Genomic DNA, 12,493 nt, shown 5'->3' on the forward strand with positions numbered 1-12,493 from the left:
GGGGCGTGACAAATGCTGGGGGCATGTGGTACGTTCCAACCTTCATGCCATGTTTCATATTGTGTGCTAATCCCACCCTGCTCCCTTTAAATACCCCTGCACCGCATAATCATAATCCACCCTTACTCCTTAAAATACCTCAACACCCTTAAACACTAACCCATCTTAACCCTATAAATATACCCTGTACCCCAAAACCCAAACCTATCTCTAAACCCTAAAAATACCCCCATACCCCATAACGCAAACCTACCCCTGAACCCTATAAATAGCCCTGTACCTCAAAACCCAAACCTACCCCTGAACCCTAAAAATACCCATGTACCCCAAAACCCAAACATAGCCCTGAACCCTAAAAATACCACTGTACCCCAAAACCCAAACCTACCCCTGAACCCTAAAATACCCCTGTACCCCAAAACCCAAACCTAGCCTTGAAAACTTAAAATACCCCTGTACCCCAAAACCCAAACCTACCCCATAACCCTAAAATACCCCTGTACCCCAAAACCCAAACCTAGCCCTGAACCCTAAAAATAACCCTGTACCCCAAAACCCAAACCTACCCCTGAACCCTGAAATACCCCTGTACCCAAAAAACCCAAACCTAGCCCTGAACCCTAAAAATAGCCCTATACCCCAAAACCCAAACCTAGCCCTGAACCCTAAAAATACCCCTGTACCCCAAACCCATACCTATCCCTAAACCCTAAAACAACCCCTGTACCCCATAACCCAAAACTATATCTGAACCCTTAAAATACCCAAACACCCCAAAACATATACTTCAGTACCCCAAAACATATACCCCTATACCCATACTTACCTTATCCAAACATTAAAAAAAAAAAACATGCTTTTACCATTCATGCATTTACAATGAATTTCGTTGTAAATGTATGTGTGGTAAAAGCATATAAAATGTAATGCCATGCGTTATAATGGCATTTCGGAGTCATGGTAATTTCGTAATGAAAGTATGCGGAGTGATGGTATGCGGAAAGAAAGTTGCGGAATAATGGGTGTTTACCCTCCCCCGGTAAGTACATTGGTGGCACGGCGGCTCACATCTCCAGCAACATGCTCATATTTTTTCAGCACTCATTTAAAAAATGCACAGGTCTCTCTCATTGATGGCCAGCACCGACATACACTTTTAGACACACCTCCCGCCACAAGTTCTAGAATTGCGAACTTTAGAGCTGGGGAGCTACGTTCGAATCTCGGCATCAGCTCAACATCCTGTGATTCCAGGCAAATCGCTTTGTCTACCCGTGCCTACCACAAATGAATGTGTTCTTCTGTAATGTAAATTGTGCTCATGCCACGTTGTCGAGTTTGCGCTATATAATATTGCAAGGAAAAATAAAGTAGGGAAACTCGAGTTCACACACTATTGAACGCGCACTCTTAAGTGCATCAGCAGTGCACTGTGAATTGCAGGGTTTCACAGGCCTATCACAGATAAGAAATGCTATTAAAATGAAATCCTACAAAACAATATACTACTGGCCGGCAGCAACTCATACCCGGACAACGTGGAGACGGGCTGCTAGTTTTATATAAGTGTAAATATTGCTAGGAAGGAGCTTAAAATATCATTCAAGGACTTAAAAAGATAGTTATGATACATCCAACAACTCGGGTGTATTAGATCTATAATACCTATTATAGAAAATAAGTTATTAAACTTTCTTTTCTGTAAGCAAAAATCCAGCCTTTTAGCTTCTGAGCTGCTGTCTCCTGATTGTCTAGCGTCTGCCAGGTTGAGCCACGCTGTCTAAATGAGGTGTAAATGAGCCTGCTAGAGAAACAATGTGTTTCCTATCCTAGAGGAGAAAAACTGCAGCTGCAGAGGCAGACAGCAGGAAGGGGGAGGAGTGACCAAACTGGTCTTCAAAGAGAGAATGACACAAAGGGACAGAAAAGGCTCATACCAACTTCCTCCACACCCAGCCTCTGTAATTAGATTATAGAGAAGGCTGGAAGGGGAGTGTTAGGGAATCTTAGCCACACCAATAGATTGGGTTAGCTTGCTGCAAACTCCAAGAAGAGACTTTCCAAGTGTTTTATTTTGGAAGAATGGTGCTTTCTGGGGCAAGCATACCCCCCTCTTTGAAGGAGGTGGTCATACACCATTGGTCATGGTTGCCCCCTTGCTTGAAGCCCAGGAACACTGCATAAATATATAAGAGTTGCCAAGCAACTCAGATATGCTGCCTGAAACTACAAGGAGAAGAAGGACTGCCCTGCTGGACACTGGCCTGTACTCCACATGATTGTTCTCTAAGGACTGCACCTGCTGCATACTTTGAAACACAGCCTTGCTTCAAGAAGGATTAAGGAGTGGACTTGCTGCAAGCCTCAGGTTAACTGAGCTCAGCTGCATCATCTCCACCAAGAAGTCCCGATCCAGGAGTTCATCCAGTGGACGTTTAAGGATTTGGCCAGGTGAATTGTGGGAATTGTAGTCCCAACATCCCAAGGGTCATCTCAGAGAATCTAGACCACTGGATTGTTGTTGTGGACACTTTGAAACCTTTGGGAGGAACTTCAGGGAGAAGTTCCAGAAGTGTGGAGAAGTTTGGAGGAACCTTTGTAAAAAGCTCAATAAGCTGACTGGGTGCATTGCGGGAGTTGTAGTCCCAGACCTCAAGAGGCAAAGTAGAGCCTCTGAACCCCTGGCTGGTGCTATAGATCACTTTCCTGTATCAAGAAACACTTCTGCAAGTAAGTGTAAAGAACTCTTGACTTTGCCTGGGCGCAGCACAACTTGTTTAACCCTTTGAGTGCTATTTGCTTCTAAGTGCTAGTTTTACTTTAATTCTTTAGAAATTCATACCTCTGGTTTCCGCCATTGGATTTTTGTCATTTTGGTGTCTATTTGTTTATTAAAATATAATATAGTTTTATAAATTGGAGTTGATTTTTATTGTGTGTTGTGTCTCACTTATTTAATGTACTGATGTCTTTAAGTGCTTTACACATCGGTCTCATAAGTTATACCTGCATGCTGGTAGCCAGCTACCCAGGGTTGAGCAGGGGTAAAATTTACTGAGTCCTTTACAGACACTTTTATTGTGTTTGCGGCCTTATTACTAGTGGTAAGTCACCACTTTTCTCTACTTATAATCCACTTTCCAACAGCTGCAAATTCACCCATCGCTTAACATCAGGGGAAGTGTGAAAAAAGATTAGAAGCAAAGATTATAATCAAGCTTAAAACAGATTTAAATGCAAAGTAATGTTTATGTGAAAAATCACGTTTAGGGCCACTATCACTTTTGGTCCAACGTCAACAGGACTGTGGAAGCACTTTCAAGTCACGAATCACATTTAGGGGCTGATTAAGATGTTGGTCGGCAAACCTCTGACCGCTAGTCAGAAGCTTTCCAAACGGGGTCAGAGGCTTTCTGACCGTCTAGGTCGGTTTGTGGTCCAACCGAGCGATGACAATGTTGGCGAGTGGAACATAAATAGGCCTGGCATTCCGACTTGGTTCTGACCGGCTCTCAGAGTCTTCTTGGGCCAGATGTAAGAGCACATTTTCCCATAGACACAGAATGGGTAAAACTGTTTGATACATCTGGCCCCTTGTCAGTCGGAACCGCACCATAATCCCCTACGAACAGCATTCCAGCCATCGGGATTACGATATCGGTTTCTCACAGCCTTTCCATGACAGCCTTTCCAACATGGAAAGGCTATTGGAAAGCGTCTTTGGGGCCCCTAGCAGGGCCCCATTGCCTCCGTGCACTACAGTTAGTGGTCGAGGGGGTAGCTGGGGTACCCCTCTATAAAACCCTGCACCGTGTGGCAAGCACCATTGGGTGCAGGGTTTTACACACACCCCTTTTCTCCATAGGAGCCTGTATTATGGACGGTTTATGGCTGTAACACAAGCTCCCATAAGGAACAGTGGTAATCCGACTGAACAGTGTTCAGTCGCATCGTAATCAGGTGGTCAGAACCGCCGATCTCAGGTCTGTTGCTCCCGAATGCGAGATGGTGTTGTGTCGGTCAGAGGCAACCCCGACGAACATTGTAATAAGCCCCTTAGCATAAAAACACATTTAGAACCATAATCACCCTTGGTACATCTTCAATAGGTCTGAAAACATTGTAAGATCAAAAATAACATTTAGATGCAAAAGTACTTTAGTTGCAAAATTCCTCTCGGTGCAAAATTAACATAATTATGTAAACATTTAGGAATACAAATATTATTACAATTATTTATTATAGAATCTCACATTTAGGTGCAAAATCACCATGGTGCAAAGTAGCATTATATTAGCAAATTAAGAGGAAAATCACAATTAGGAGCAACATCACATTAAGGTGCAACAGGACATGTAGGTGCAAATCCACCCTTGATTCAAAACCAACAGGAACAGAGAACTGTCTATAGAAGCCCAAATTGCATTTGGTGCAAATCCCATTATTGTACAAAATCATCACTGGTGGAACGTCAAGAGAACGTTTAAGGAGCGCAAATCATATTGAGGTACAAAATTACATTTTGCTGTCAAATCACCATTGTAGTAACATAAATAGAAATGCAGAAATAGATTTAGGAGCACAAATGTGCCCCATTACAGTGCATGGACACTTCTCTTCACCATTCATGCACTGGACTGGGAAACATCTTTATGTAGGTGATCTAACGCGGATCACTGACATAATATTGAGGGACATAATATCGAATACCAAAAAAATTGGCGACAAAATATCGACAGACAGAATATCTACTTTGTATCTACAAACAGGTAAGTACAAAAATATCGAGTAAAAAATATCGTTTACAAAAATATAGTTTGTAAAAATATCGACTTTATTAAAAACAATATTAAATTAAATTAAAAATATAAATTATTTACTAAAATATACTTAAAAATACTTAAATTACCTTATAATAATTAAATAATTAATTAAAGTTATAAAACATTTTTTACAATCATATTTGTTAAAACATATATATATATAGTAACAAAATATAATTAAAATATATCCAATATTATTACCGTAGGATAGCAGAAGTATAAAATTACTATTCCCACTCCAGAGAGTGCAACAGTAGATAAGGCATTGGATAGCTAGAGGTAAAAACTACTATTCTCACTCCAGAGAGTGCAACAGTAGGGAAAGCGTTGGATAGCGTAGGGGTAAAAATTACTATTCCCACTACAGAGAGTGCAACAGTAGGGAAAGGGTTGGATAGCGTAGGGGTAAAACTTACTATTCCCACTCCAAAGAGTTCAACAGTAGGTAAAGCGTTGGATAGCGTAGGGGTAAAAATTACTATTCCCACTCCAGAAACTGCAACAGTAGGGAAAGCGCTGGATAGCGTAGGGGTAAAAATTACTAATCCCACTCCAGAGAGTGCAACAGTAGGGAAAGCGTTGGATAGCGTAGGGGTAAAAATTACAATTCCCACTCCAGAGAGTGCAACAGTAAGGAAAGTGTTGGATAGCGTAGGGGTAAAACTTACTATTCCCACTCCAGAGAGTGCAACAGTAGGGAAAGCGTTGGATAGCGTAGGGGTAAAAATTAATATTCCAACTCCAGAGAGTGCAACAGTAAGGAAAGCGTTGGCTAGCGTAGGGGTAAAACTTACTATTCCCACTCCAGAGAGTGCAACAGTAGTGAAAGGGTTGGATAGCGTAGAGGTTAAAATTACTATTCCCACTCCAGAAAGTGCAACAGTAGGGAAAGCGTTGGATAGTGTAGGGGTAAAAATTACTATCCCCACTCCAGTGAGTGCAACAGTAGAGAAAGTAGATACTTCATATATTATTAAAAAAGATATATATATTAATATCTTTAAAAAAATTAATTAAAAGTAATTACCACTTTAATATAATATAATAATTAATTAATTACAAATACTAACTTAATTTAATCATTACAATTAAATATCTATTAACACTACTTAATTACAAATTAACAATTAATTAATTAGTAATTGAACAGTTACTTAACAATTAAAATCTAATAAATACACACAAAAAATTAACATATGTAAATAGTTATAATTACATTACTTCCCACCCTATTCCCCTATGAACCCATAATCCGCTACAGAAATTAAATTACTTAAATTAACATAATTATCAATTAATCAATTAAATACAATTATTTGGCATTTAAAATTTAATTAATTACCAAAAAATATAATTTAACAATGAATTATAAACAAATAACAATAAATAAATTAACATATCTAATTAATTATAATTAAATTACACTACATAAATTAACATATTTAATTAATTATAATTAAATCCCACCCTATTCCCCTATAAACCCACAACCCGCTACAGAAATGAAATTAGTTAAATTAACATAATTATCAATTAATCAATTAAATAAAATTAATTGGCAATTAAAATGTGATTAATTACTAAATAAAAGGTAATTAACAATTAATTATAAACAAATACCAATAAATAAATTTATATATTTAATTAATTATAATTAAATTTCACTACATAAATTAACATATTTAATTAATTTTAATTAAATTACACTACATAAATTAACATATTTCATTAATTATAATTAAATTACTTCCCACCCTACTCCCCTACAAACCCACAACCCACTACAGAAATTAAATTAGTTAAATTAACATAATTATCAATTATTCTATTAAATAAAATTATTTGGCAATTAAAATGTAATTAATTACTAAATACAAATTAATTAGCAATTAATTATAAACAAATACCTATAAATAAATTTACATATTTAATTAATTATAATTAAATTACTTCTTACCCTATTCCCCTATAAACCCACAACCCGCTACAGAATTAAATTACGCAAAATTTAAGTAACATTAAATTAATTAATTAAGTTACATTGTAACATAAATAAACACTTTTAACACATAAAATACACTATAAAAAATTCGATGTTATTAAAATTTCGATATTTTTCTTTACCTTTATTATGTACTCGATGTTTTGACTATCTATATTTTAAAATTCGATATTACATTACTTACCTTCAAAACGATATTTTTGATGTCTAAATTCTGTCCATTCGATATTCTGTCCAGCCTATATTTTGTACTCGATATTATGTCCATGCAATACTTTCTAGTCGATATTTTGTCTGTTTACCATGTAACGCACCTAATAAAAGACACAGCAGCTAAGGATGACACAGAAACACTCTTCTGGCCTGCCCCAACATATGAATTCGACTTTCTTTAAGCAATGGGGGGAGGTGTCTACCCAAACCGACCAATGGTTGACAATTTCCCTCTCTGTGAATGCTTTTGGTGCTTATGTCGAGCTGTTGTACACGGTTAAAGCTGCCTATGGGCAGTTTTGAAAATGTTTACCAGTACAATTCACGAGTATGAATCCTTACTAGAAAATAATAAATGCACAAATAACGTTCTATGCCCTTTTGATCAGTAGTACTTTCTCTGTGTTCCCCAGGGAATGGACTACTGGCTCTCTCTGGACAAAAATGGTTTCAACATCGACGCTTGCTGACCCCAGGATTTCACTACGATGTCCTGAAGCCCTACGTGAAGTTAACTTCAGAATGTACCAAAGTGATGCTGGTAATTAATATTTCTGTGAACATCTATACTCTTGTTACAAAGAGGAAATTCAACAGAATGTACTAGGGTGTCCATTAGATCTGCTTGCTTGTGATAATGAGCAGGGTCACCTAAGCAGCAAGCATATTAAAACTCCTGAACAAGGACTGGACAAGCTTTGCAAACTCTCCATATCTTTTCTATCTCTTAGGAAGATATTATCCTATAGGCATAATCCCTATGCTTGAGCCATAGTCTCCATCTTTGTGCTTTGTGTTAAACAGGTTTACATACAAAAGCAATTGTGTGGATTTAGGCCCTTCCTCTAGTTTATAAAGCCTCTACAAGCTCCATGGTAGATACTATAGCTTGAGTGACAAATATCTTCAATTAGAATATTGCCAAAAAACATCCATTATTTAATATTTACCTGCGATCCAGAGACCGGCCAGAAGTACAAGCAGAGGATTATGAGAAGAGAAAGATTAGGGAAGATCAGAAAGAGGTTTAACAACTCCAGGTGAAGCTAGAAGCAGTCAGCTTAATCTGGGAGGTTTTGGCACGAGCCGGGACATTGCCGACGTCCACAACCGCATTCCACTGAGATCTGTTGTATTGGGGGCAGGACTTCAGTAGACTTTTGGAGATGTTATGTTATATTAATTTAACTTCTAAAGCGCGACTGTGAACAAGGGTATCTTGGCACCGAGCACTGCCTAATAGGTTGCTGTGGTTTGAGTGACTATCTATTAAATAACCAAGTTTTAGTCCATTCCTAAAAGAAATTAGCTCAGTTGCATTTCTGAGGTGAAGTGGTAGGTCTTTTATGGCACATGTGATAAAGCTCCCACTGCCCCAGCTAGCTTTTTTGACTGGGGGAACTATCACGTGTTTTGCTCCCATAGAACGAAGGGTCCTTCTGGGAATGTAGCATTGAAACCATTGTTTCAAATAGTCGGTACCCACTCCTTTCAGGCCTTGTAGACCCTACAGGGGGCTTTAAATTGAATCATGCTTATTCTATTGAGTACGCCTCCAGATCTTCCAATTCTATTTGTTTACCTCATTCTTTCATTCGTCGTATCCATTGGTGAAGTTAGAACTGAAAGCTACACCTGGACTATGGAGACATCAATGTGTCCCCTTTATGTCTAACTAGCTATCCTGTAGATCCATTCACTTAGACCAGGGCACGGTCTTATTTGTGGACCGGCCTTAGAAGCAGGAGCATGAGAACGGCTAAGATTTAGATGAGCAGCTTAGACCAAGGCAGGGGGTATGCCACGGATTTTGGGGTTTCATTGTACATATCTGGAGACCTCAACCGTGGAGTGATGCACCATAGAAATGGTTGCCCTTACCTAGGTGGACAGACATTGGTGCCCAAGTGCCATATAAGATCAAAAGCAAATCTAAAGCAAGCAGAACTGTGTGAAGATGAGCACCCACATCCACAACTTCATTCTTGAATGTATAATTATGGGCCCAATGGAAGTCCCGTACTCATACACCTATTTTGTGCAACCATTAACTTTTCTGCCTTCAGGCCCGTCTTAGCATTATAGGCCCCAGGGCAAAGCACTTCACTGGGCCCTGCCCACACAAATACTCACAGGAATGAAAATGTTTCATGGAAAATTTGTGTTAAATTCTGGTCTGTGCCTATGCTCATGGGCCACCCGGGCAACTACCCAGCGTTCCAATGCATCAAGAGGGCACTGGCTGCCACTAGGCTAGGTTCGGGCTATGAACGCTTAATGGTGTAAAGTGATAATTGTAAATAATATTTATGAATGCTGTTTATGGTTGTAATAGTTAGTTCATAGAGTTTATGTACTCCAAAAATAAATGATTAATAAAGCAAAAACTAAATATTAGTACAATTGAGATTTTCTAACACAGCGAAAGCATCCTCCACCTGATGTTAGAAAGGAGAGTGGAGATGTGAATATTGGCTAAGGTGCAGAATGCCTCCAGCAAGACCAAGTATGCCGCATGGCTTCCCTTATTTAAACCTTTCTGCTGCCCTTACACCAATATGTTTCTTTTTCAATAGGAAAAGTGGGAGAAGCTTATCTTGAGAAATAACTCAATAGAACTTTTCGAACACGTCAGTTTGATGACATTGGATACCATCTTGAAGTGCGCCTTCAGTTACCGTAGTAACTGTCAGACAGAGAGGTGAGTATTTTAGGAAATTTCATTTCAATATCATGTTTCACCCCACTAACATTTTGAGAACCCAGGCTATTTCATACTACTGGTTTTGAAGCAGAAATAATAGTTTAGTGTCAGATAGACTGACTACATGTCCTCAAGTTAATTTGGAGAGCATAGGATTATTAAAAGGAATGCATCTTTACCTATTTGATCTACAAGTATTATCCAAATTGTTGCCTTGCATGATGCATCCTTTCTTTAAAAGACCTTAACAAGTCCTTAGTATGCACAGCATTTACTCTTAGTTTCCTATTTCAAGGGGATGATGGGGCTCAGTTTCAGGAATGAATGACCTCTTGTAATCTCCTTTTGTATTCTTCTTAAATAAACTGCATTAGGAGTGATTCTGTCATGTTTATGCTGGATACCAACGTGTTAAATTATAAAAAAATGTATGTACAAAATGTTTTTAATGGCAACCTCACTCTCATCAGACTGAAGCTAGTAAGCGTATAATTACCCTATCTATACAGATAGACAACATGTTTTGGCTATACTTTTTGCCAGTGAATGAATGGTCAATGGGCATTCACTAAAGCAATCGTCCTCAAGAATATCTTCATCTCTGTGCAGCTCAAGGAAGGATATAGCAGGCAGGGTGTTACCTACTAACCTCGTGCTTGTACCAGGATAGTAGTTAACATACTTGTAAAATAGACAACACATGATGTGCTATTTCCTTTAATGAATTGCATAAGTGATGATACTCTTTAGGGAATTACTCCGGTCATCCTCTCGGATACTTTGGAGAACGTGTTGTAGTTTAATTCTAAGCCTGGAAGAAATTATAGTTAGCTGGTAAAACTCACTAGCTTTGCATTACGTGAAATGTGTGCAATTTTCTGGAAAGTGTACATTTTGCTAAATTTCATGACAAAAGCTTAATCTCAGATAAATGTTATAGAATTTCACCCCCACAAAATTATGTGATTTTGCTCAGCCATGTTCATTGTTGTATACATCATGTTCATTAAGGAGGACAGCCTGCAAACCTCCATTCACTATTGGCCTCTGTATTCCCTCCATGTTTACTCTCATTAACAAGTCAGCTCAGTTTTACTCTCATAACTTCCTCAGCTCAATCCCAATACTCCCAGTAACTCTCATAACTACCTCAGCTCAACCCCAATGCTCCCAGTGACCTAGGGATTGGAGTACACCAACGTGTCATCATTCTATGCTAATTTATTTCTTCAATAAACTTTCATCAGAAAAACGGGAGCTAAAGTAATATTTTTAGCAGCAACGTAAGTCAAGGATCTTTTCCGGGATATCAGTCAGAAAACATATCTCAGAGGTCTATAGGCATTGTTGCTATCACAATTTCCTGCTCACTCCTTCACCATGGCCCTCAGTCTGCTTCATACATCAGTTTCAGATTCAGTATCATCAAGACAACCAATGCTTTTAACTAAGGAGCCTCTGAGTGGCACCATTAATATGTACTTAATCGAAAAGAAGGCTCTGCAGCTTTTCTTCCTTTTTTCTATTTATGTTTCAGCAATAACCCTTATATCCAAGCCATCTATGACCTCTCCTACCAGGTGGATCTCAGAATCCGACGCTTCCCATATCACAATGATCTGATCTACCATCTCAGTCCTCATGGTGCTCGCTTTCGAAGAGCCTGCAAGGTGGCACACAACCACACTGGTAAAAATGAGATCCCATATTCCAGCACTTGCTGTATCTGTACTGATTGACCTGGAAAGTGTATGCTAAACTGGCCTACTTCTATCACAGATACAGTGATCAAGCAGAGAAAAGCAGCATATAAAGATGAAAAGGAGCTTGAGAAGATCCAACAAAAGAGACACTTAGACTTTCTTGATATTTTGCTGAGTGCTAAAGTAAGTCTTTTTTTGTCTCCTGCATATGCTTTAATCTGTTCCTATTGTTCTGTTTCATTCAGAATATATCTCTCCCTGTATCCATTTACCTACCAATTAATCCATTTGTAGTGGTACAATTCAACCTGTCAACCTGCACACCATTCTTACACACAGGAACTAGTTTCGCAGGTGGAAGGCAGCCTTCCATCATAACCAGAGAGCTCTTGGGTGACTTTTATTGGTCTGGTTAATGTTTGCCATGTCTGTTATCTAGTGTCTGCTTTCACTGTTTTTGCTGACAACCTTTCCTCTTGGGCAGAACACAGGAATTCAGGGTCCCTTGCATTGAAGATTTTATGGGAATAAAGCATTGATCTGTCCCTACACTAGCACTAACATGACATCCCTAACTAAGCATACCGCGGAGCAGGATCGGTTATGGTGTCACCGTGTGGAGCCTTCTTTAAAAGTCTCTCCACTTTAGGTCGGTTGAGCAGCATGGAGCTCCAAGATGCTCTCTCTCCAAAGGCAAAAAAAGAAGAAGTGGGGCTGTTTCCCTAGTTACTATGCACCATTATTATAGGTGGCTTCCCAGAATCCTTTATGGGTCATGCCATTTGGCCAGGCCACATCCTCATAGGTATTTTCCCACTGGACAGCGATGCTCCCGAGGGGTGGCGAGATGACCTTGATTCCCAGGCTCTCTCTCCGGTGAGGAAGTACAACAGTTCTTCTTATCTGTATCAACGGTCAATATATCCCCTTCTCTCCTAGCCTAACTCCTAAAACAAGGACATTATTCTAACAAGGATGATTCTTACACCTGCAACACAAGCGTGAGAAAGACTAAAGACTAACGTTCACATGAAATCCAAATATTAAT

General features: G+C 38.9%; 1 protein-coding gene across 1 annotated transcript in view; it reads left to right on the forward strand.

The window, feature by feature from the left end:
• The window catches only part of LOC147747129 (cytochrome P450 4B1-like), a 155,805-nt gene that overhangs the window by 46,880 nt on the left and 96,432 nt on the right, over positions 1 to 12,493 (forward strand). Inside the window, exons 4-7 of the mRNA XM_086952387.1 lie at positions 7,452 to 7,579; positions 9,615 to 9,739; positions 11,280 to 11,431; positions 11,522 to 11,628. Of these exons, the coding sequence (XP_086808513.1) occupies positions 7,452 to 7,579; positions 9,615 to 9,739; positions 11,280 to 11,431; positions 11,522 to 11,628 (512 nt within the window). The remainder of the gene's footprint in view (positions 1 to 7,451; positions 7,580 to 9,614; positions 9,740 to 11,279; positions 11,432 to 11,521; positions 11,629 to 12,493) is intronic.

This window comes from Lissotriton vulgaris, chromosome 1_1, assembly GCF_964263255.1.
Source record: "Lissotriton vulgaris chromosome 1_1, aLisVul1.2, whole genome shotgun sequence".
Taxonomy (NCBI): Eukaryota; Metazoa; Chordata; class Amphibia; order Caudata; family Salamandridae; genus Lissotriton; species Lissotriton vulgaris.